At 60.2% G+C, this 22,145-nt stretch overlaps 1 protein-coding gene across 2 annotated transcripts; it reads right to left on the reverse strand.

Annotated features, from left to right (window-relative positions):
• Positions 1-1,886: 1,886 nt before the first annotated feature.
• On the reverse strand, positions 1,887-20,807 carry FMNL1 (formin like 1). Of its 2 annotated transcripts, none has more exons than XM_062507900.1 (26): positions 19,604-20,807; positions 13,792-13,875; positions 13,457-13,540; positions 13,295-13,368; positions 12,670-12,753; positions 12,317-12,448; positions 11,008-11,116; positions 10,708-10,784; positions 10,514-10,607; positions 10,099-10,173; positions 9,513-9,623; positions 9,290-9,439; positions 9,097-9,198; positions 8,753-8,990; positions 8,240-8,545; positions 8,003-8,124; positions 7,344-7,546; positions 6,561-6,795; positions 6,410-6,478; positions 6,218-6,298; positions 5,492-5,621; positions 5,241-5,404; positions 4,906-5,007; positions 4,549-4,641; positions 4,250-4,373; positions 1,887-3,280 (listed from the first exon to the last, which is right to left on the reverse strand). In XM_062507900.1, the coding sequence occupies exons 1-26, from the start codon at positions 19,766-19,768 to the stop codon at positions 3,177-3,179; spliced, it is 3,312 nt and encodes a 1,103-aa protein (XP_062363884.1). In that variant the 5' UTR covers positions 19,769-20,807; the 3' UTR covers positions 1,887-3,176. The 2 variants fall into 2 exon arrangements, with proteins under 2 accessions (XP_062363884.1, XP_062363883.1); XM_062507899.1 differs by having other exon boundaries at positions 4,543-4,641.
• Positions 20,808-22,145: the final 1,338 nt, after the last annotated feature.

A 22,145-nucleotide genomic window follows, 5' to 3' on the forward strand; every position in this document is an offset into this window, starting at 1 on the left:
AACTCAGGCCACCTGCATGAGGGCAGGGAACCTTCCCAGGCCCAGAATGTCCTCGCAGGGCCCATGGAGATGTCTGTGTTCCCTGGTACCCTCACAGCAGCATTAGCCAGGATTCACCCTCTTTGTTTTGTCTGAAGTTTTCAGTCCTGTTCTTCTGCCACCACAAGTGCCCAAGTGAGGCTGCAGGTTCCCAGCCCACAAAGCTTGGCTGTATCACTGCTCTCAGGGTGGGATGTGGTGTCACAGTCCCTGCCTGGGGACAGACGCCTCGGCAGCCCCACAAACCACTGGTGCCTTCTCAGTCCCTCAGCTGGGGTTCTCCTCTGGGATGATCTCCAGGCTGTGCTGCCAGCCAGCCTGAGCTCTCCCTGGCTCTGTCCTGCTGCCAGGACAGTTTCCTCTTCCCTTGGCTCGTCACTTGGCTGTGACAGGAACAAACAACCTGGCTTCCATATGAAGGCAATACTGACAGCAGAAAGTTGGGGAAGATTTGCATTATCCTCGTTCAAATTTGGCTGGAACTGTCAGGTTTCATAACGAGTGTTTAGGACAGAACCCCAGCTCAGGGAGGACAAGTAGGAGTGATAAACACAGATGGCTCTTGTCATGCAGCTCCTTCCGGAAGTCTGGAAAAATTGCTGCGGGTGAGGCGAGGTGGAGCTGAGGATCTCTTTGGGATGGGCAGTGGGGGAAGGTGCTGGAACGAGGAGCTTGCATGGAACAAATGACACTTTATAAAACTGTGATTTCTTGAAGTTTATGTTTTTGACCTGCATTTTCACAGGGAAAAAAAAATAAAGCTAAAAAGATTTTATTTGTAGTCGTTGCTGGTGGTTTGATATGTTGTTCCAGAGAACAAAATGATGATGCCAAATAAGACATTTTCCAGAAAGAGGAGCCTGGTCTGATTAAACTCTGCTACATAATAATTACCCTTGGGTTTGGGGGATGCAGGGGAAGGGGTTTTGGGCACTTCCCAGGCTCCCCAGGGAGTGGTCCCCAGCCCTGAGGCTGTCAGAGCTCCAGAAATGTTTGGACAGCTCTGCCAGGGATGCACAGGGTGGGATTGTTGGGGTGTCTGTGCAGGGCAGGAACTGGACTGGCTGATCCTTGAGGATTCCTTCCAGCCCAGGATATTCTAGGATTCTGTGATTTCTGGGGCTAAAGAGCACTAACTGATGGATCTAAGCCCAGGCTTTGCTGAATATCCTGGCATTTCTCTCCTTCCAAGCAGACAGTCCCTTGTCCTCCCTCTGTCCCATTGTAGGGGATTTTCTGCACTGGGAGCTGCTCAGTCTTGCCTTGGGAGGTGCAGGGGTGAGGCAGGTGGAGCTCTGGGGATCCCCCCACACCTCCCAGTGCTGCAGCCCCTCTGCTGCTGCAGGAGCCGTTTGCACGGAGCTGAATCCTTCTGGTAAATGAGCCCAAGAGGCTGGGGGGCTGTGGCCCGACTGCTGGGTGAGGACAGTTATCCTGAAACACTTTTTTGTGCTGTCATGCACCCACTTGTCTATGCTGTGAACAGACCTCAGATCTCTTGTCCTCAAAAAAATGATGGGTGGTTTATGCTAGAGTTCCAGAATGGTGTGTGTTGGAAGGGACCCTAAAGATCGTCTCGTTCCATCTTCTCACCTCCCATGGTCCCAGGTTGCTCCCACACCCCATCCAACCTGGCTGTGGATGTTACCAGGGATGGGGCAGCCACTCCTTCCATCTTTCCATCCCTCCCTTCATCTTCCCCCCTTCCTCCCCTCCTTCCTCCTTCCCTCTCTTCCTTCCTCCCTCTATCCTTCCCTCACTCCACCTTTCCTTCCTTTTTCTCCCTCCACGACAGCATCAAGCCCCCATGAAAACCCTTCTCCCAGACAAGTCCTTTATCTGCTGAGATATTTTATTACCAGTTCTGCTTTAGATTAAACAGGCCTTCAGTATATAAAAATAATGTATACAAATGAGCAGTTAATGGTTTACATTTCTGGCTTAAAGGCATTTATAAGTTACACATTCATTTCCCATCCCTCCCCGGACACGGAGCCGGCGCTGAAGCAGCTTAAATACAGCAGGAAGCAGCGGCTGCTCTGGCTAAAGCTGTGACGAGCGAGAAAGGACGGGAGAAGAGGGAGGAGCGTCCTCTCATCGCGACGAGCGGGGGCCGTTCGATGAAGTAAATGCACCGAGGTTTAATCGCGGCACGGCGGGGTCGGGGTTACTCAGCAGCAGCGGGGCAGGGCGGGGAGCGACGGTCGGGTCCGGTGCGGTACCGAGAGGCTCGTGCGGCTCTGCAGGGACCCCGCAGCCTTGGGATCGCGGGTGCTGCGGGGCTGTGGGCTGCCGGCATCTCCTGCGTGTCCCACCCCACAAAACGGGCTGTCAGTCCCGGTTTGTCCCAGGGGCTCTAGCCCCGACAGCGCAGGTGGATGCTGCGGATGCGGGTGGGCGGAGGTGCCACCACCTCGCAGAAATTTGTCCCTGCTGCTGATTGCCACAGCCTTGGGGACACCCTGTGTGGGGGCGTTCCAGTCCCTGCTGCCGCAGCACAGAGAAATTTGAAGGAAGACCTATAAAATCATGTAAAATAGCACCGCTGCCAGCCCCTGGCTCCGGGAGGTGCCCGGGGTGGGAGCTTTGCAGCAGCTCCTCGCTGGCTCTGCAGCGCAGGAGGACGCGGGTCTGGGGGGCTCTGCGGGGCCGGGGAAGGGAGAGGGGATGTGCGGGGAGCGCCGTGTCCCTGGCTGACACCTCCTCCCCTCCCGCAGCGGCAATCAAAGGCACCAGCAAGCTCAGGGGTGGCACACACCAGAGCGCAGGGCTGGCCTCGCGGCCAGTGTGCGACGGAGCAGCGCCGGGGTAGGGATGGGGCAGCCCCTCTTTTCCTTCCAGAACAAGCTGGGGCCCATTCTGTGCTTCCCCCTCCTGTCCGTAGCCAGGAGGGTCCCCCAGCCCTGCCAGCCTGGGGAGAGGAGCTCAAGGACGTGGCCAAGCTAGCGCCGGGGGTGCCCGTGCCCTGCCCCAGGCAGGCAAGACGGAGCTGGCACATTAAGCGGCTGGAGCAGCTCGGAGCGGGCACTGTCCCTCCACCACGCCGAGCCCCGGGCTGAGGGACTGACATCCTGCGGTCCCATCTGCGCCGGGAGGATGGTCGTGCCCCGGTGCTGGAGCTGCAGGGACGGCGCCGGTCACAGCGCGATGTCCGGCGTCGCCTGCAGGCTCTGCCCCGCCGCCCTTTTCTTGGCACTGCCGCGGGCCTTGTCTCCCCGCCGGTACGGTTTGTTCCGCAGATCTGCACCGGGGGAAGTGCAGGGGCCGCGTGAGCTTCACTGCCCACCCGGGACGGCCCGGGTCTGCCACCCACCACGTTAACATGGAATGGTTTGGGTTGAAGGGTCCTTAAAGACCATCCAGCGCCCCTCCTGCCAAGGGCAGGGACACCTTCCACTGTCCCAGGCTGCTCCAAGCCCTGTCCAGCCTGGCCTTGGGCACTGCCAGGGCTGGGGCAGCCACAGCTTCTCTGGCAAACTTGTGCCAGTGTTCACCCTCACAGGGATGAAGTTTTTCCGAACCTTCAACCTAAAACTCTCCTTCGTTCGTTTAAAACCCTTGCCCCTTGTCCTGTCTCTCTGGCCGGTGTCGCCCCTCAGGCTATGAGGACACTCAGGAGGAGCCAAGGGCCACCCACAAGGACGCGGGAGGAGCAGCAGCTACCAACTATCAGCCTGTGAGACTCCGACCGTCGGCTCTCGGAGCCCAGCACCGCATCGGGGGCTGATCCCGGGTGCCCCCGTGGTTGGGGTTCAGCGTGGGGCAAATCCGGCCACGGACCTGGAGAAGTCCCGGCGGGGAGGGGGGGGAAGCCCGGCAGCCCCCGCCCACCTGCACCGGCCCCGCTGCCCCACGTTACCTACAGAGGACTCTCCTCGTTGAAGCTCACGTCGCAGAAGAGCCGGGACGAGCGTTTGCCCGTCCGGGCCGTGAAAGGAACAGTTTTGAGAGCTGAGCAGAGCGATCCAGAGACAGCGAGGAGGAGCAGGAAGACGAGAGAGGAGGAAGAAGCAAAAGAGGAGGCAGAGATATGAGACAGGGGAGGGAGCACTCAGCAGCTTTGCCATGTGGTTTGTGAAGGTGCTTGCAGGTAGGTTTGGTCCCTGTGATGGGGCTTGGTGACCCTCCAGCTCCTGTGACAGCCCCTGCAGCCCCCAGCCCAGTCTGTGATGTGGGGACACCAGGGTGCTCACCTGAAATCATCTCTTACCTGAAATTATATCCTCAATGGCCCCATCTTTGCCTTCATAGATAAGTGGCTCTTTCACCATCTGCCTTTTCTTCAGCTCAGCAATCATGTCCATCTGCTGCCTCCTGGCCTTCTGGACAGGAAGCTGGGGAGGGGACAGGGTGCTTGAGTGGCCAGATCACACCCCAGAGGAGATGGGGTACCCTCACCTTCACCTCCCACACAGCTCTCCCTCCCCAGGACCTGTTTAGTCCTTCTCCACTCAGCCACTCAGGGCTGGGGCTGCGACCCCACCAGGACAGATATGAAGGCACCTTCACCTCGGGCTGCTGCTCACTGACAGGGGAGCAGGATTCCACCTCTTTGGCTGCAGCCTCTTGTTTCTTCCACAGCTCGATGTCCTGCTCTGCTTGCTTGGGAGAGGGGCAGGAAGAGTATGCTGAGCCAGAGGTGTCCAGGACTGCAGCCTCCTTCCTTTCTCCTCTCACAGCCCCCAGCTCACCCCAACACAGTTCCAAAATCTCTGACCATCCCAAAAGGTCATTCCTGAGCCCCAGGGCCTCCTGGACCCACAAGCCCCAGCCTTGCCTGTGACTTCTGGTGACTGCTCCAAAATGGGGTCAAGTGCCCCAAATCTCCCAGCCCTCAGAAACAGAGAACCTCAAGGCCCCTCCTACCTTGTAGGCTTTGATGAAGCGCATGAACATGGGGAAGAAGGTGGTGGGGGGACTGGTCTTGGGGTTCTCCCCGAAGTACTCCACAGCTGACTCATACGCTTCCTGTGGGCAGAGACACCTGATCTGGAGACTGGGGCTGAGCAGTGGTGCCCATTGCCCACCACCTCCTTCCAGCCTCTCCCACCTCCCCATCCTGCCCCATATCCCTCCTGCCTGTCCCACTGGAGCCACATCCCAAGTAGGAGCATCTCCAACAGGGCAGAGGTGTGAGCAGAGGGCACCCCAGGGTGTCCCTATGCAGAGGACTGTGCCCATGACCCCACCCCAGCACCCACCTTGGCAGTTTTGCTGTCAGCCTGCAGCTTCTCCATCACCTCTGAGTTGACCTTGAGGAAGTCCTTGAGCACGGGGCTGTCGTCCTGTCTCATGAACTCCCTGCGGGTCAGCTCCATGCCCTGCTGCAGGCTCCGCACGTCTTGCAGGACACCATCCAGGGACACTGCAGGAGGTGAGCAGTGCGGGCTCAGGGCAGGCTGGAAGTGCCAGGGGCTGCCTCGATGCCCAGGCCAGGGCCTGAGGGCACTACCTGTGCCTGCCTTGTCGAGGAAGTGCAGCTCGGTGTGGAAGCCAGTGAGCTCCGGGTACTTCTCCATGATCACCCGCACCAGGTAATGCAGCAGCGTCTGCTTGCGGTCTGTTGACTTCATCTCCAGGAGCTGTGTCAGGGCAGAGTCAGCCCTGACCTGCAGCCACCCCCCCGTCACCCTGCCTCTGGTGGCCCTTTATCCATGTGGCTGCACCCATCTCTCCACTCCCACAGCTGGATCTGCATCACTCCATCCCCCAGCCAGGTCTGCATCCCTCCATTCCCATGGATGATTCCCATCTTTCTCCATCCCCATGGCTGGGTCTGCATCACTCTGTCCCTGCAGCTGGATAGTCATCCCCACATTCCCATGTGTGACCTTCCTCCCTCTCTCCCCGCAGCTGGTTCCCATCTTCCTTCATCAAGGTCCTTGAATCCTTTAACCTCTCCGTATCAGGTCTCCATCCTTCTGGCCCCATTCCCATGTATCACCATCCCTTTGTCTATTGGGTTGGAGAGGCAAGGGGAGGAGGCAATCTCTTTATCCCTCTGTCCTCACAGCTAAAACTCATGTCCCTCCATCCCTACTGCTGGTCCTTGCATCCCTCTATCCCCACAGCAGGTTCCTGCATCCTCCTATCTCTGCAGCTGGTCCTTGTGTCCCTTTGTCCCCAGGGCTGGTCCCTGGCAGTGACAGTGCCCCGCTCACCCCCACACCAACCCTACCGCATCAAGGCTCTGCAGCCGGAAGCCATAGGCAGCTCCACGCTTGCTGCTGTTCATGTAGTTCCCAAAGGCCAGGACAATCTGCAGGGACAACAGAGCTTGGGGACACGAGGCCAGGAAGGCACAATGCCCACAGACACTGCCAGTACTCTGTGTGCACCCATCGGGGCCACCTCCCCACGAAGCCCTCACCTCGAGGATGTGACGGAGTTTGCTGGAAGACTTGAGGGACATGGAGGCGGCGATGATGGCGTTGAGTTGCTGTGCGAGGGAGGGAAGGGGGTGAGTGTGACCGCAGGAGCCGCCCCCGCACAGCCCCCGGCCCACCCGTCCCCGCACACACCGGCATGAGCAGCTGCGCCGTGTCGCCGAAGCTGCCCAGGAAGATCATGACGTTCATGCGCTCGGCCAGGCGGGGGATCTTGCTGAAGTGGATCATGAACTGGTCCTCGTCCGAGAGCTCCTCTGGCGGCTGCTGGTCCCGCTCGAACTTCCCGATCAGAGTCCGCTCGTACTCGGTGGGCAGGAAGCGCAGCAGCAGCTCCAGGAAGTCGAGACTCAAGGCTTGCTGGTCGTACCTGCGGGGAGGGGACACTCCTGGCACTGTCACGCCCTGCCACAAGTCCCGAAGCCCCCCCTGTAACCCCCAGCTGGTTTCTTCATCCCTCCACCTGCACAGCTGGTTCCTGCATCACTCCATCTTTCTACATCTGGACCCTGCATCTCTCTATCTCTTTATATGGATCCCTCCATCTCTCTGTCTTTGGTCCCCACATCCCTTCTTTTCATATCTGATTCCTGCATCCCTCCGTCCCCACAACTGGTCTCTGCATCTGCCTGTGTCTCTGTGTCTGACCCTCACAGCCCTCTGTCTCATATCTCATTCCTGCATTTCTCCATCCCCAAAGCTAGTGCCTGCATCCTTTCACCTCTCCACATCTGATCCCTCCACTCTCCATCTCCCCACCTCTAACCCCTCCATCACTCCATCTCTCTGTATCTTGTCCCTGCATCCCCATACCAATCCCTGCATCCCATCACATCCTCCACCATCCCAGCCCCTGAGTCCTGCTGGCTATGTCTGACCTTATTCCTCCCTTGCCCCACCCCAGCGGGGAGCACTCACGTCTCGATGGCCGTGCAGATGTCCTGGACGCTGCGGCCGCCCTTGCGCAGGGTGATGGCCAAGTTCTTGGCCCGGTTGGACTCCATGAGGGTCACCTTGCTGGGGGCCTTGTGCGTGGCCTTGGCCTTGAGGGCGCTGATGTCCAGGGCGGGGCCCTGCGCCTTGGTCTTGAACTGCTCCTCAAAGTCACTCATGTCCAGCTCCTGTGGGGACAAAGGGCTGTGGGCACGGTGGGGAGGTGGCACGGGACAACTGGGGTGAGGACAGGGCCAGAGAACCAGGATAAGGGTGAGGAGAGAGGTTCAAGATGAAGCAAGGGGATGAGGATGGAACAAGGGGACAAGTACAGGGAGAGGCAAGAGGACAGGGAGGGGCAAGGAGGGGGTGAGGGGACCAGAGGATGGAGATGAGGAAGAAGAAAAGGACAGGATGTGAGGATGTGGATGAAACACAGGGACAAGGACAGGGTGAGAGGAGAAGCAGGCCTGATCCCATGTCCCTCTCCATGGTGCTAAGGAGTTCTCCTGACCTCCAGCTCCTCCTGCAGCCCTGTGACACCGCGGGTGGGTGCAGGGTGGGCACGAGGCAACCTCAGCATGGCCTGGGGCACTGAGTCCCCAAGGCACCCTGTGCCCGGCCCCTTGTCCCTGTGTGCTCACCTGCAGCACCTTCTCATCGTTGAGCTCGGTGAAGACGGTGCCGTCGATCTGGCTCGGCTTCAGGGCCACCCAGTTGAAGACGGGCATGCGGAACTTGGTCTGGATCGGCTTCTTCACCTTCACTGCAGGGTGACGGGGCAGAGGGGAACGTCACAGGGTGGGGGCTCCCAAACTCACCCCAGGGTGACCCCAGACCCCTCCCAGGGAACATGTCCACCATCCCTGGGCCACACTCACCTGAACTGTTGGCAGTAGGGGGTGCACCTGGCCCGGCTGGGGGCTCCCCACCGAGGGGTGGGGGTGGTGGAGGGGGGGGCACGGAGCCCTCTGGCCCCCCCGGGAGTGGTGGGGGGGGTGGTGGCACTGGGGCACCCGGGAGGGGGGGAGCTGGGGGAGGAGTGGTGCCTGCAGGCAGAGGGGGTGCAGGGGGTGGGGGAGGGATGGGCTCAGCCCCTGGCAGAGGTGGGGGGGGTGGAGGGGGTGGAGGCGGGGGGACAGCAGATGCTGGTGGGGGAGGTGGGGCTGGAGCCAGAGCCGGAGCATCTGCAAGGGAAAGAAGAGGTGGGTGAGATGGTGACACAGCAGGGCATGGTGCCACCGCCACGCTCCCTCTGCCACCGCATTTCCCCGGGTCCCCGGGCACGTTCCCACACCCCCGCTTCAGCTTCTGTGCCCAGAGACTTGCAGCCACCCCCTCTTGGTGCCAGGTGTCCCCACCGGGATGGGGACATCCCCTTGCACCCACGGTACCTGTGCAAGTGATGGTGGTATCAGTGGTGGTGGTGGCCTCTCCAGAAACCACGGGGGCTGCGGGGGTTTCTATGACAACAGGGACAATTTCGATGGCGACGTCTCCGTCAGGCCCACGCAGGATCTGCACCAGCCCCTTCTCCTCGAGCTCCACCAGCCGCCGCTCCAGTGCCAGCCGGTAGCACTCCTGGGGCTGCGGGGACGGCGGGCTGGGTGGCCGGGGGGGGCTCAGCTGCTCCTGGAGAGGTGACAACCCCCGGCAGGTCACCAGTGTCCCACTGCACCCCTCAGAGCCCGGTCCCTCAGTCCCAGCCTTCCCTTGCACCGCGGCACCCCCAGCTCACCCGCAGCGCCTCCAACTCCCGCCGTGCCTGGCTCAGCTGCTTCTCCAACTCCGCTATCTTGGCCATGGAGTCGTTCTCTGCATCCTTCAGCTTCTCTGTCAACTGTGGGGGACGAGGCGCCGCCGCTCAGCCCCATCCTCATCCCTCCCTCGGGGCTTGCGTCAGCAGCTCTGCCCACGCGCCCACAGCCCACCTGGCTGACGTGCTCCTGCAGCTCCTCCATGTGCTCCAGCACTGCCGTCTTGGTCTCTGAGTCCTCCAGCATGGCCCCCACGTCGAAGACGTTGTCCAGGTAGGCTTGGATCTGCACCTGCAGCTTGTCGCTCTCAGTGAGGCGCAGAGTCTGCCGATGGACAGCCGGTGTCACCGCCAGCGCCGGCAGCACCCCCGGCGCCCCCACCCTCGGGATCACCCACCTCCAGGTACTGGTCCAGCCCCAGGTGGGTGAACTCATACTGCAGGAACACACGGAAGTTCATGTTCTCCACAGAGTGCACCACGATGTTGATGAACTGCATGCAGGCCACCTGCGGGGACACGGCTCAGTGTGGCCACGGCACAGCACAGGGCCAGGGTGGCCCTTGGGGATATTGCCCCAGGGGCTGCATGGGGGGGTGGTGGCCTTCAGGGACACGGTGCCCCTGGGGAGTGCATGGTGGTTTACACAGTCCTGGGGACGTGGTGGCTGGGGGTCAGCACAGCAGCCTTGGGGACATGATGACCTGGGGACAGTTCAGTGGCTTAGAAGCCCTTGGGGACAGCAGAACAGTCTCGTGGCCCTTGGGACATGCCACCCCCAGGACAGTATGGTGGCTCAGCAGCCCCTGAGGACATGGTGGCCTGGGGAGAGTTTTGGTGGCTCAGCATCCCTTGGGATATGATGCCATAGGGACAGTGTGGTGGCTTAGGAGCTCTTGGGGCATAATGGCCTGGGGACAGTGCAGCAGCCTCAGTGACATGACACCCTGGGGACAGCAGAGCATGGGCCCTGCAGCCACTTACCATGAAGTCAATATTGGTGTCCTCATTTCGGAAATACTCCATCAGCTTCTCGAAGCGGTTCTTCTCTCCGCAGACCTGGGGGGGAGAGCAGAGGGCTGAAGGTCAGGGAGCAGGATATGGCCAGGGGACACCCAGGAGGGTGGCAGGACAGGAAGTATCTATTGGTGACACCATCCCAACCCTGACCAGCGTTGCCAGGCACCCAGCCAGCTGGGACATGGCCCTGGGGACACATGGTGGCGTAGGGACATCAATCCCAGTGAGTGGAACATCCCTAAGTAAGGAAAAGATTTGAGGGTGGTGCAGGGCTCTATCACACACAAGGAAACTGGGGCACAAACCCAGCTGGGCACAGATGTTATTGTGGGGACTGGGTGTCCCTGCTGGGGACTGGGTGTCACTGCTGGGGACTCACCTCCTTGAAGTTGTCAAAGGCAGCCAGGATGATGTCGTGGCCACCTCGGACCAGGCAGACAGCGGCCAGCAGCTCCAGCACCAGAGCCTTGGTCCTGCAGAGACATGAGGTGTGAGGGGGCTGGGACCGTGGGGCAGGTGAGGGGCTGGGGGACAAGGGACAACCCTTGTTGGGCAGGGCAGAGCAGCTCCTACCTGGCGTTCTTGTTGTTGAGGCTCAGGGTGATCTCGTTGACACAGGCTGGGTGGTTCATCACCAGGCTAAAGCCAGACTTGCGGGGGGGGGGGAGGGAAGGAACATTAATGGGGTCGTGTGTCCCCCTGGAGACGCTCCAGGACCGTGGGACACCCCCATGCCACGTCCCCAGCAGGCCGGAGGTTGACATCTCAGAGCCAGGGGATGCAGACCCGGTCCCACCCCGAAGCTGCGGCCGCAGGCGCGGGGGATCCCGGGGGAGCCCCAGGCGGATCCCCGCGGATGCCACCCACTCCCACCTGGTAGTTCATGATGGCGCGGAGGCACATGATGCACACGTGGACATCGTCCTTCTGGCTGACGAGCCGCGAGTTGCGCAGCGTCTTCCTGCTGTGCGAGGGGTTCAGCCTGGGCGGGGAGAGCGCGGCTGAGCGGGGCACGGGGAAGCCGCGGGCGCAGCGAAAAGCGGGGAGGGGACAGCGCAGGGGGGTGGCAGCGGGGGCGGGGGGCACTGGGGCGCTCGGGCGGCTGCACCCTACGGGAGAAATCCTCGTGCCCATCTGGAAGCCTGGGACTGGGGGGGGGTGATGTGGGGTGGGATGGGTTTTGGGGGCCCCTTCGTGCACACGGGTGGTCTCGGAGGCTCACCGGGGCGGGCAGGAGCTGCCGGGTGACCTGGGGGCACTGTCCCCATCGCTGCCCGGGGCACCGCAGGGGACGCTGGGGTGGACGTGGCGGAGGAGGGTGTGGATGTGCTGGTTCGAGAGACAGCAGCTGGAGGCGCGTTAGAGCCTGCAGGACAGGAGGGAGAAACGGGGCTCCCGCGCCGCCCCGGGGACACCCGGGCTCGGGGACAAGGGATGGGACCCCGTGCGGATGCCACATCCCTCCTGACCTGTCCCTGGGGCTGGGAGGGACACCCCGGCTCCTCCAGAGCTGCTGGCAGGCGGCGAGGGACCCCCAGCGCTCCCCGGGGTGCTCCCTTACAGCTCCCGGGGTGACCGCGGTGGGATGTCCCTGGGACTCCCCTGCCCACCGGGGATGCTCCGCAGGCCCTGTCCCCAGTATCGGTGACCGGCAGCGGGGTCCCGTGGGGTGTCCCCGTCCCGCCAGTGCCCCGTCACCTACCGTCAGCGCGTCCCCGGCAGCGTGCAAGAGAAGAGCGGGGTTAGACGGGGCTGCGGGCGAGCGGCACCAAGCGAGAGCCTCCAGCCACCAGGACCGACTTGGGGTTGGGGGACACAGGCCCGTCCCTCCGCCCCGGGCTTAAACCGGGGGGCTGCGATTTGATCCCCCCAAATCTCCAACACCCCCGGTTTTTGTGTATTCCTGGGGTTTAACCAGAGCACCCCAGGACGGTCGCAGTGTCGGGGTGGGGACATGGATCCAGCCCAGCCCCAGGCAGGGCTTAGCCCCTGAGGGCACGCAGGGGGTTGGGGCTTTGTCCCCACCCTCAAACCAGAAATGGGCACCCATTTTTAGGATCGGGCCTGCGTCTCCCTTCCAAGCCCCTCTCCAAGCGCGGCGCGGCCGGGGGTGCAGCGAGGCGAGAGCGGGGGACACGGCGCAGGGACAGGGGGACAGTTTGGGGTCGGGACCACACGTTACCTTACAGTGAGAGGCCGCGTTTTGGAGGAGCCCTGCGGGGGGGACGAGGAGGTACTTTTGTTCAGGTCCTCCAGTGACCGATCCTTGCCCTTGTCAGAGCCGGGGCTGTTCTCTGTGCTCTCCATGTCATACCTGGTGGCCCGTGGGGACATGGGCATGGGTGAGAAGTGGCACCCCAATACGGGCAGATGCCCTTCAGGGATGTTGGAGATGTTCTGCTCAGCCCAAGCCATGGAGCATAGCTCTGATGACAAGGGAGGGCACCCCCAGGGACCGCCCCCACCCCCAGCCCTGCTGAGCCCCAGGGGAGGCTGATCCCAGCCTTGGGGACAGGACACCCTGTGGGGACATACGCGACAGAGCACTGGGCAAAGGCGAGGTACTCCAGCAGCACATCCAGCCCTTTGTTCTCCTCGCTGAGGAACTCCTGGACCCAGCTGGAGGGTGCAGAGGGTTAGTGGGCTCTGCCAACCCCCACATCCTCTCTCATTATCCCTGCCCCCAGACACTCAGAGGAGCCACCCCCTGGTCAAAGGTCCCCAGCAAGGTGGAACATGTTGGGGACATGAGGTGGCACCATGAGCTGTCATTTCTCTGAGGCCAGGTGAGTGCCACGGTGAACCTGATAAATGTGGGACACGGCCCAAGGGCTCTCCTGTCACTACTGCCACCATGCTGCCATGACGGGACAGCCTGGCCCTGGGGACTGTGGGCACCCACCACCCCACAAGGGGTCAGAACAGCCAGGGTCCCTCCTGGCACTCAGGGGGTGCCAGAGAGCCAAAATGGGGTTCAGGCCCACAGCACCCCCAGCTGCCTCAGCACCCTCAGCCTCCCATCAGAGCCCTCCTAAGGGGGCAGGATGAGGCCACAGCCTCCACCTCCTGCTGTCACCCTCCAGCCAGAACCAGCAGTACATCCATCCCCACCCCGGAGACAGTGGCAGCGGCTGGGTGACAATGCCACCCCCGCCCTCACCCGATGTAGTTGGTCCTCAGGGAAATCTCCAGCTCTCGGAGCACCTGCGTCGACTCCTGCACTCGCCTCTTGAACTGTGGGACAGTGACAGCCATTGGCACCATCCCTGTTCCCAGCCTAGGATGGGGACCAGGGGATTGGGGTGCAACAGGGACCCCTCACCTTCCTGCTGACACCACCCGTGTCCAAGTAGCTCTTTAGCTTCTGGATGTAGGCGGATGGAGGGTTCTTCACCTGGAAACGCTCCTACAAGCCCCAGAAAGAGGCTGAAACTGGGCCACTGCTGTGGCACGCTGACATGCCACTGTCCCCACAGCAACCACGGTGTCCCTGTCCCCACCCCAGCTGTATCAATGCTTAATGAGGTTAATAAGGGGCTGTGTCAGGAACAAGATGAATGTCAGTGCTTGGTACAGCTAGATTGATGGCCAAACCATTCCACGAGTGGCACTTGGGGACAGGGACAGCACTGCGGATGCTGTGAGCTTGGACCTCACCTGGTCACAGATCAGCTCCCACTTCTTCTCGTTGTCATACTGGTTAAGCAGCTTCATCTTATCCGGGGGCAGGTTCATGGAATTCTGTGGGTGAAGGGTTTCAATGCTGGGGTTCACCCCAAAAACACCCGTGGGATGTAACACCCCCCGCTCACCCAGCACGGGGTGTCCTTGCACAGCAGTGGGACATGGGGACACCAGTGGGATATAGAGATACCCATGGGAGGATGGGCATGCTGATGGGAGAGCAAGGACGCTGGTGGGACATGAAGATTCCAGTGAGAAGATGGGGACACGAGTGGGACAATGAAGACAGAGGATGGGATCATGGTGGAAAAATGACAACAGCTTTCTGAGGATGGGGACACTGATGGGATGATGGGGACAACAGTGGGAGGTTGGGAACACCACTGTTCCCAGAATGTGAGCATCCCATGGACCCATCAGTAATGTCCCCACCTAAGGGTCCCCAAGGGGAGGGCAGGGGGTCTTGGTGGGGGATGGGAGGAAGAACTGGACACATCCATCCATGTCATGAGTGCACCATGTGCCTGGCCTCAGCCAGCCCAGTCCCAGCAGGGCCACACAGGCTGAGGGATGGGGACACTGCCTGGTGACACAGCTGAGGGACGCAGGAGCATAGGCTGTGCTTGAGGGGTCAGCCCTAAGTCCCCCCCTGCACAGGTGAGTGATGAGTCTGGGGAAATCAGTGTTTATTGAGAGACAATGATGTCAGGCCTGGCATGTCCCCATGTCCCTCCGTGCCACCGTTGCACAACCCCAGCCCCCACGGTCACCACAGGACGTGACGTGGTTTCCGCTCTCGGCACCAGGCGCTGCCGAAACCGCTCCTGCCACGAGCTCCTCCTGCCCCTGGGCTGCTCTGCTGAGGGACACCATGGGGTGACTTCATGGGACACCCACCATGGCCTGGGCCAGGCTGCAGTTCATCTCGGCTCATAAGTGATTTATTTTGCTAAAAGACCCGATTTTTGGTGCACCAGCTTACCTAGAGAGCACCTGCAGGCTGGCACAATGGCACGCGGAGCAATGCACAGCCCCAAGCCACCCCTAAATCCCAGTCTTGGGGTTCCCTAACTAGGAGGATGGGGACGTGGGGTGCATGCCATGCTGGAACAGCCACTCCTTGGAGGAAGGCATCTCCCAGGGCTCTGGTTGTTCACAGAAGAGCAGGTCCAAGGGGAGAGGTGCCACTGTGGTGAGCAGGAACAGAAACCTCTCCACCACCTCCAGGGAGGACCTGTCAAGCTGCTTTCACAAGAAGCCAAAACCTGGAGCTGTGGGTGGGGAGGAGCTGGGTTTGGCTGGGGCTGGCCAGCACAGAGAGGTGGGTAGGGGGTACAGTCAGGCTGCAGGGTCAGAAATGGCCTCATTGTGAAGACACTGGAGCTGCTGGGTGGGTTCTGGGATGGGCAAGGTGACAGCAGCACCTGGCTGTCCCCATTTCTGGTCCCCAAGCTGTCATCCTTGAGATGGATGAAGGTCAGACCAAGGGACAGGGCTGTGCCAAGAGGGGCCACATTCCCACAGACCCCACCCAGGGCTCTGTCACACCCGTGGCACCCTCTGTGGGACACTGTTGGGTGCCCTTGGCAGGGAGCGGATGGTGGCACCTGCCACCGTGGACCAGCTTTAAGCCATCAGGTGTGGGACCTGGACAAGGGACGACCCTGCACCGGCGGTGGGACAGGACCCAGCACGAGGGTGGGGCAGGGGATGCTGGGCTGTCCCTGCGGAGGTGGCTCTGCCCCAAGCCCCGCTGTCCCTCCCTTGCGGGCAGGATGTGGCACAGGTCGGGTACAAACTGGGTGGTGGCTGTGTCCCGGGTGGGCTTGTGGTGCCGGGGAGGAAGCGACTCCGCTGAGGAGCCCCAGCTGGCAGCACAAAGAAACCGGTTTTCATTTCCTGCCGGGGAGGGGAGACCAGTGTATGGGAGGTGGAGCAGGGCGGGTGATACGGGGCAGAGTGGGTGATGTGGGGCAGAGCAGCAGCCAAGCACCCCACAGGAGTCAGAGGAAGGACTTGGTCCTCCTCCTGTTCCACCTTTGGGGACAAGGATGGAGGAGCCACAGCGACTTGCACCCAGCAGCCACAACCCACCTGCCGTCATCCAGCACCCAGCACCCTCATCCCGCCCTTGCCTGGGGCTTCCCAGCAGCCTCACAGCCCATCACGTCACTGAGTGGGTGCCACTGAACGTCCCCCAACAGCTCTGCTGTGGCACAAAGTGTCAGAGCCTGAGTGCTGTCCCAGCCATGCTTAAGCACCAGGGTGAGGCTTGCTGGGACCCAGCAGCAGCTCTGGGGTGAGGCCAGGTTTTGCCCTACACTGAAACCAAGGCCGGGGAGGTGAACTAGCACCATTATCATTTTCTGATACAAAACAATCTTTTCCTATCATGGCTGGCAGGGACTCAGCTATTTTGGGTGTCAGACACCTCTTTTTGTTCCACGTGTGAACGGGCAGCACTGAGCAGAGCAGGGCTGAGCCGAGCTCTGCACCAAACCTGGCACAGAATGTTCCGGCATCCTCCGGGGAAGCGTTTGTGCTGCAAACCCCGCCAGGCTGAGTGTGAACTGGGCTGAACCCTGGCAGGGCCGTTTCTGGGGCACGGGGAATGTGCATCCACAGAGGGAAAGCCTTGGCAGCATGCGGGATGGGACAACATCCCAATCCAGACACCAGGCACAAAATCCTGCCACAGAGAAGGGGACAGGGCAGCGAGCTGCCCCAGATGGTGGCTTAGGGGGTCTCTCCAGCTGCATGAGGGACCAACATGCCCAGGTACCCTGATGACTGACAGACCATGCCACTCCCGGGATGCTCCATCCCTCGTGGCCACAGAGCACCCGTGAGGTGGTTGGGACATGCCCAGTCCTGCAGGGCAGTTGTCCCATGGTGTTCCATCCAGTGCCCCTGACTGACACTGAACTTGTTCTCCTGCCTCTTCCCAGGGCTCAGTGCAGGGCACAGAGCAGGACCAGGCCCACCCAGGGCTCCCTGACCTCCCTCATGCAGTGAACTGGGCTGGGGGATGCTGCCAGAACCAGTTCATCCCATCAGGGACTCCCTGGATCCAGCCAGACCCAAAGCCACCAAGTGTCATGCAGGGATGGGGAGTGGAGGAGCAGAAGTGTCCCCAGGATGGCCGGGGGGGTGGCGGCAGGCTGGGGTGGTGCTGCCTGCAGCTCCAACTCTATTTTAAGAACAAGCAGAAGCTGCTGTAGCTCAAACCAGGGAGAGGAGCCTGATCCTGCCAGAGTGCCCTTATCCCTGCTGGGTGCCTATCTGCCCACCCTGCACTGGGATATCCTCCTGGTTCAGCCAGGGCTGGATCCAGCTGCACAGGGGGGCTCCTGCACCAGGACACTCTCCAGGCCCTGCTCCAGCAGCTCGTGGCTCACATGCAACTTCCCACTCAGGACATTCATCCCTCATGGGGACACCCAACTGCAGCCCCCTGTCCCCCAGCCAGCCTTGGCCACCGTGCTGGAGCCAGGCTGGAGATGGATCCCACAAGGAAGCTGAGGACCAGTTTTGTTTCCTGGTCGAGCTGGGGCTGACACATGGCCAGGGCTCGCTGGTGACCTGTCCTGCTGCTGGAGTCAACAGCACATCTGGAAACATCTGCAAACATCTGCAACAGTGACGATGGCCTTGCACTCCCCCCAGGGCCTGGGAGAAGCAGCAGCAAAGCCCCCATCAGGCAAAGCTCCTGTCTGAAGCAGCCCCTGTCCCAGTCAGCCATTGGCTGATTTTGACACCACCTCAGCTCACAATTCCATTTATACATTCCCAATTAATGCCTCTTGACATGCAAAGGGGAGAAAATCCTGATTGCTCCAAGTAGGAGTATCTGAGCATCCCTATCCCCACAGCAAAGATGCTCTTCCTCTGCTCCATCCCAAAAATCCACCTCATCATATCCCAAACCACTTGGCACAGTACAACCCTCCCATCGCTCTGCCAAAGTGGCAGCTGCCACAGTGCCCCAGCTGGGAAGAAGCCAATTTTTGAGAATAAAGTTTTGGGAAACTAAATTCCGATCTCTTGGCACAGAATGGGTGTATCTGCCCCCTTCCTGGCAGCCATTTGGATCCCCTAGGCTCCTGCCTGGGCTTTTCTGCCAAGGCTTTGTGCCACCAGCTCTCCCAGGTTGGGATGTCCAGCCCAAAACTAATCTGCACTGAGCTCTCATGGCATCACTGTAACCATGGCAATGTATGAGGTCTGGATTATGTCCCACCAGGAGATTCCCAGCTCATCCCCACCTGCTCCCATCACTGAGCTCAGGAGGTAGAAAAGTTGAACGCATCAGGGAATGCATTTGTGGTGGGTGAGGGCAGAGGGACCCCCTTCCCCATCCCCCCGGGGCTCTGCTGCCCCCATAGCCACGAGAATGGGGAAGGGACTGTGGAAAGAGGAAGTGGGATTGGGACAGCCGCTTTCACAAGACACCCGCTTCCCGTCGGGGCGTATCCAGCCCCTCGGGTGCCCCTTGTCCTGGAGAAGGGCTTTCCCTCGGGATGAAGGCAGAGGTGGTGCTGAGGGCCTGGAGCAGCGCTTGCCCCTTTTCTGACCATTTTTTTTTTGGTTTAGAATTTTCAACCTCCTAGGCCCAGCCTGGCTGAAAGTCCTGCTTCCTGCGGCCTCGCAGCAGAAACACCCCGAGGTCTCTTCCTGCCACCGCTGCTGTGACAGCCGGAGCCATCACAGGCACCACCACGCCAACCAACCTCTTGCCACCATGGCTGTCCCATGGCAAACCCCTCCCTGGCCGTCCCACGGGGGTCCCGCCAGGCAGAGCCCCTCACCACCACCACTGCAGCTGCAGGGGCTCCAGCTGCCATGGTCATCCCCAAATAATCCATCCCATCAACTCCACGAGATAACAAAGCTCCCAAGTAATTTGTGCTCGGGGCTGGGATGGGGGACCCCGCCGAGCAGATCCCGGAGTGCCCGCATCGTGGAAGCTGCGCCCGCGGCTGCTCCCGGCACGGGATCGGTAAAGCGGCTCCATCTCCCGCCGGGGGCTCGCGGGATTAAGGCAGCACTTCTTTCTTCTCGGAGAATTTTTGGGGAGGGCATGGATGGGCGCTGGAGCGGGTGGCGCGGTGGCGGGACCCGGCCCTCCTGACGCGAAGGTCACGGCCGGAACAGCCCGCTCAAGGACGGAGGGAGCGAGCGGGAGCCGCTCTCCCGCAGTTCCGAGCGTCTCCAGGAGCTGCCATCCATGCCATGGGAACGCCGCTCCGGCATCGCCCGCTGCCCACCGGCGGGAGGCCGGGAGCTGTGCCGGGGGCTTCCCCGGCTCCGGGGAGGAGGAGGAGGAAGAGGAGGCGAGCGAAGCATCGCCATCCGCAGCACCGGCTGCCTGCGGCGCTCTCCGGCCCTGCCGCCGACCCCGCCATAGCGGAGTCTGCCCGGGATCCGGGACTCGGGGTCACCCCAAGAATTTGGGGAGTGATCCCTCCAAAGCGAGAGCGACGAGGGGAGGGGAGCGGCTGGGGGTCATCCCGGGGCAGGGCTGAGCGTCCCCGGGGAAACGAGGTGACAGCAGGGCAGTCATCATTATTAATTAGAACATCAATTGAATAATAAATGAAATAATTAATAGAACGATGCAATAGTAACAATACGATCATTACAAGGACGATAATGGTGGTAACGCTGCTAACGATGCTGATGCCTGCAGGGATTCTGAGGGACCCCCGGGCGGCTCCCCCTGACCCCCGTTATGTCCGGCCCGGCGCCCCCCCCCCCCTCCCCGCTGCCGCCCGTCCCCGCTCACCAGGACGCGGCCGAATCTCTCCTCCAGCTCGGCGGCCCCGGGCATGGGCTGCCGGGGGGTCGGCGGGGCCGCGGCGGTGGCGGGGGGCGGCCCGGGCTGCGGGCGGTGGTCGCGGGGCTCCCGCGGGGCCGCGCCCCCCTCCAGCCCCCCGGCCGCGTTGCCCATGGCGGGCGCTGCGGGGCGGCCCCGGCTCCGAGCCGAGCTTCGTCCTCGCCCGTGCCCGCCGCCGCTCGCCGGCGTTTGCAACTTGTGCGGGGCGTTATCGAGCTATAAACGCCCCGCCCGCCCCCCGGCCCCCGCCCCGGCCGCAGCCAGAGGCGGCCCCGGCACCTGCTCGGCTGCAGGGAGGGAGCGGAGCGGCGCTGCCCCGGCAGGGCTTGATGCAGCCTATTTGTTTTGTTTTATTTCATTTCATTTCATCTTATTTATTTTATTTTATTTTATTTTATTTTATTTTATTTTATTTTATTTTATATTTTATTTATTGTATTTTATTTATCTTATATTTATTTTATTTTATCTTATATTTTATTTATTTTATTTTATATTATTTCATTACATTTCATTTTATTTCATTTTATTTTATCTTGTTTTATTTCATCTTATTTTTTATTTTATTTTAAGTTTCATTTTATTTTTAAAAACTTGTTCTTAATTATTTTTTTGTTTTTTGACTTAATTTTACTCCTGTTTTCCTTTTATTTTGTCCTGCCTCATTTATTTAATTTAATTTTATTGTTATTTTTAAATTTACATTCATTCTATTTATTTAATCAAATTTTGCTTTCATTTTTATGTTCTATGTATGTATTATTTCATTACATTTTATTTAACTATTTTATTTCAGTCTTATTTCATTCTATTATTAATTTTATTTTAAAGTTGTAATGCATTTATTTATTTATTTATATTTTTGTTTGGCTTTCCTTTTATCTTACAGTAATTTATTGCTGTATATATATAATATATATAATATATATAATATATTTTTATTTAATTTTATATTTTCATTATATTTATTTCTTATTTTATTCACTCTTTGATTTCTTACTCTTTATTTATTTTATTTTAACTGATTTTCCTGACTTTTTTTACCTTATTAATTGAATTAATTTATTTATCTATTTACTTTTAAATGTCATTCTGTTCCATCACTCAGTTTTTAAAGGCAGTGGGAGAAGGGAGGGCACTCAGGAGGTGCTGGGCTCCCTCTCCCACCTCAGCCAGCACAGGAGGGGCACTGAGCCCCAGAAAACACATCACAGCCTGGGCAGGGCCTTGGGCTCCTGGGGTGGGGACACACGATAAGGGGCAACTCCCAACATTTGGGATTCTCCTGCCGTGTCACAGGTCATGGGGACGGGGCCAGAGCTGGGATGGCACCCTCAGTGTCCCCCAGCTGTCCCAGAGGGGCCACAGCACCCATGCCCCCAGCAGAGCACCCTGGGCACAGGGATGGGGACGTGGCACCGGATTCACCCCTTGGGCACAGGGATGGAGACGTGGCACGGGATTCACCCGTGGGCACTGGGATGGGGACGTGGCACCGGATTCACCCCGTGGGCACTGGGATGGGGACGTGGCGCCGGATTCACCCCTTGGGCACAGGGATGGGGACGTGGCGCCGGATTCACCCCTTGGGCACAGGGATGGGGACGTGGCGCCGGATTCACCCCTTGGGCACTGGGATGGGGACGTGGCACCGGATTCACCCCGTGGGCACAGGGATGGGGACGTGGCGCCGGATTCACCCGTGGGCACTGGGATGGGGACGTGGCACCGGATTCACCCCTTGGGCACTGGGATGGGGACGTGGCACGGGATTCACCCGTGGGCACAGGGATGGGGACGTGGCGCCGGATTCACCCCTTGGGCACAGGGATGGGGACGTGGCACCGGATTCACCCCTTGGGCACTGGGATGGGGACGTGGCGCCGGATTCACCCCTTGGGCACAGGGATGGGGACGTGGCGCCGGATTCACCCCTTGGGCACAGGGATGGGGACGTGGCGCCGGATTCACCCCGTGGGCACTGGGATGGGGATGTGGCGCCGGATTCACCCCGTGGGCACAGGGATGGGGACGTGGCACGGGATTCACCCGTGGGCACTGGGATGGGGACGTGGCGCCGGATTCACCCCGTGGGCACAGGGATGGGGACGTGGCACGGGATTCACCCGTGGGCACTGGGATGGGGACGTGGCGCCGGATTCACCCCTTGGGCACAGGGATGGGGACGTGGCGCCGGATTCACCCCTTGGGCACCGGGATGGGGACGTGGCGCCGGATTCACCCCTTGGGCACCGGGATGGGGACGTGGCGCCGGATTCACCCGTGGGCACTGGGATGGGGACGTGGCGCCGGATTCACCCCTTGGGCACTGGGATGGGGACGTGGCGCCGGATTCACCCCGTGGGCACTGGGATGGGGATGTGGCACTGAATTCACCCGTGGGCACTGGGATGGGGATGTGGCGCCGAATTCACCCCGTGGGCACAGGGATGGGGACGTGGCACGGGATTCACCCGTGGGCACTGGGATG

This window comes from Cinclus cinclus, chromosome 24 (assembly GCF_963662255.1).
Source record: "Cinclus cinclus chromosome 24, bCinCin1.1, whole genome shotgun sequence".
NCBI classification, from domain to species: Eukaryota; Metazoa; Chordata; class Aves; order Passeriformes; family Cinclidae; genus Cinclus; species Cinclus cinclus.

Bases quoted from the DNA above. Each gene is read 5' to 3' on its own strand.
- FMNL1 (XM_062507899.1), bottom strand. From the start codon at position 19,768: ATGGGCAACGCGGCCGGGGGGCTGGAGGGGGGCGCGGCCCCGCGGGAG. The intron at 8,546-8,752 runs GTACCGTGGGTG...TTTCCCTTGCAG, and splicing joins TACCACCATCACTTGCACAG to ATGCTCCGGCTCTGGCTCCA. The intron at 6,796-7,343 runs GTGAGTGCTCCC...CCCTCCCCGCAG, and splicing joins ATCTGCACGGCCATCGAGAC to GTACGACCAGCAAGCCTTGA.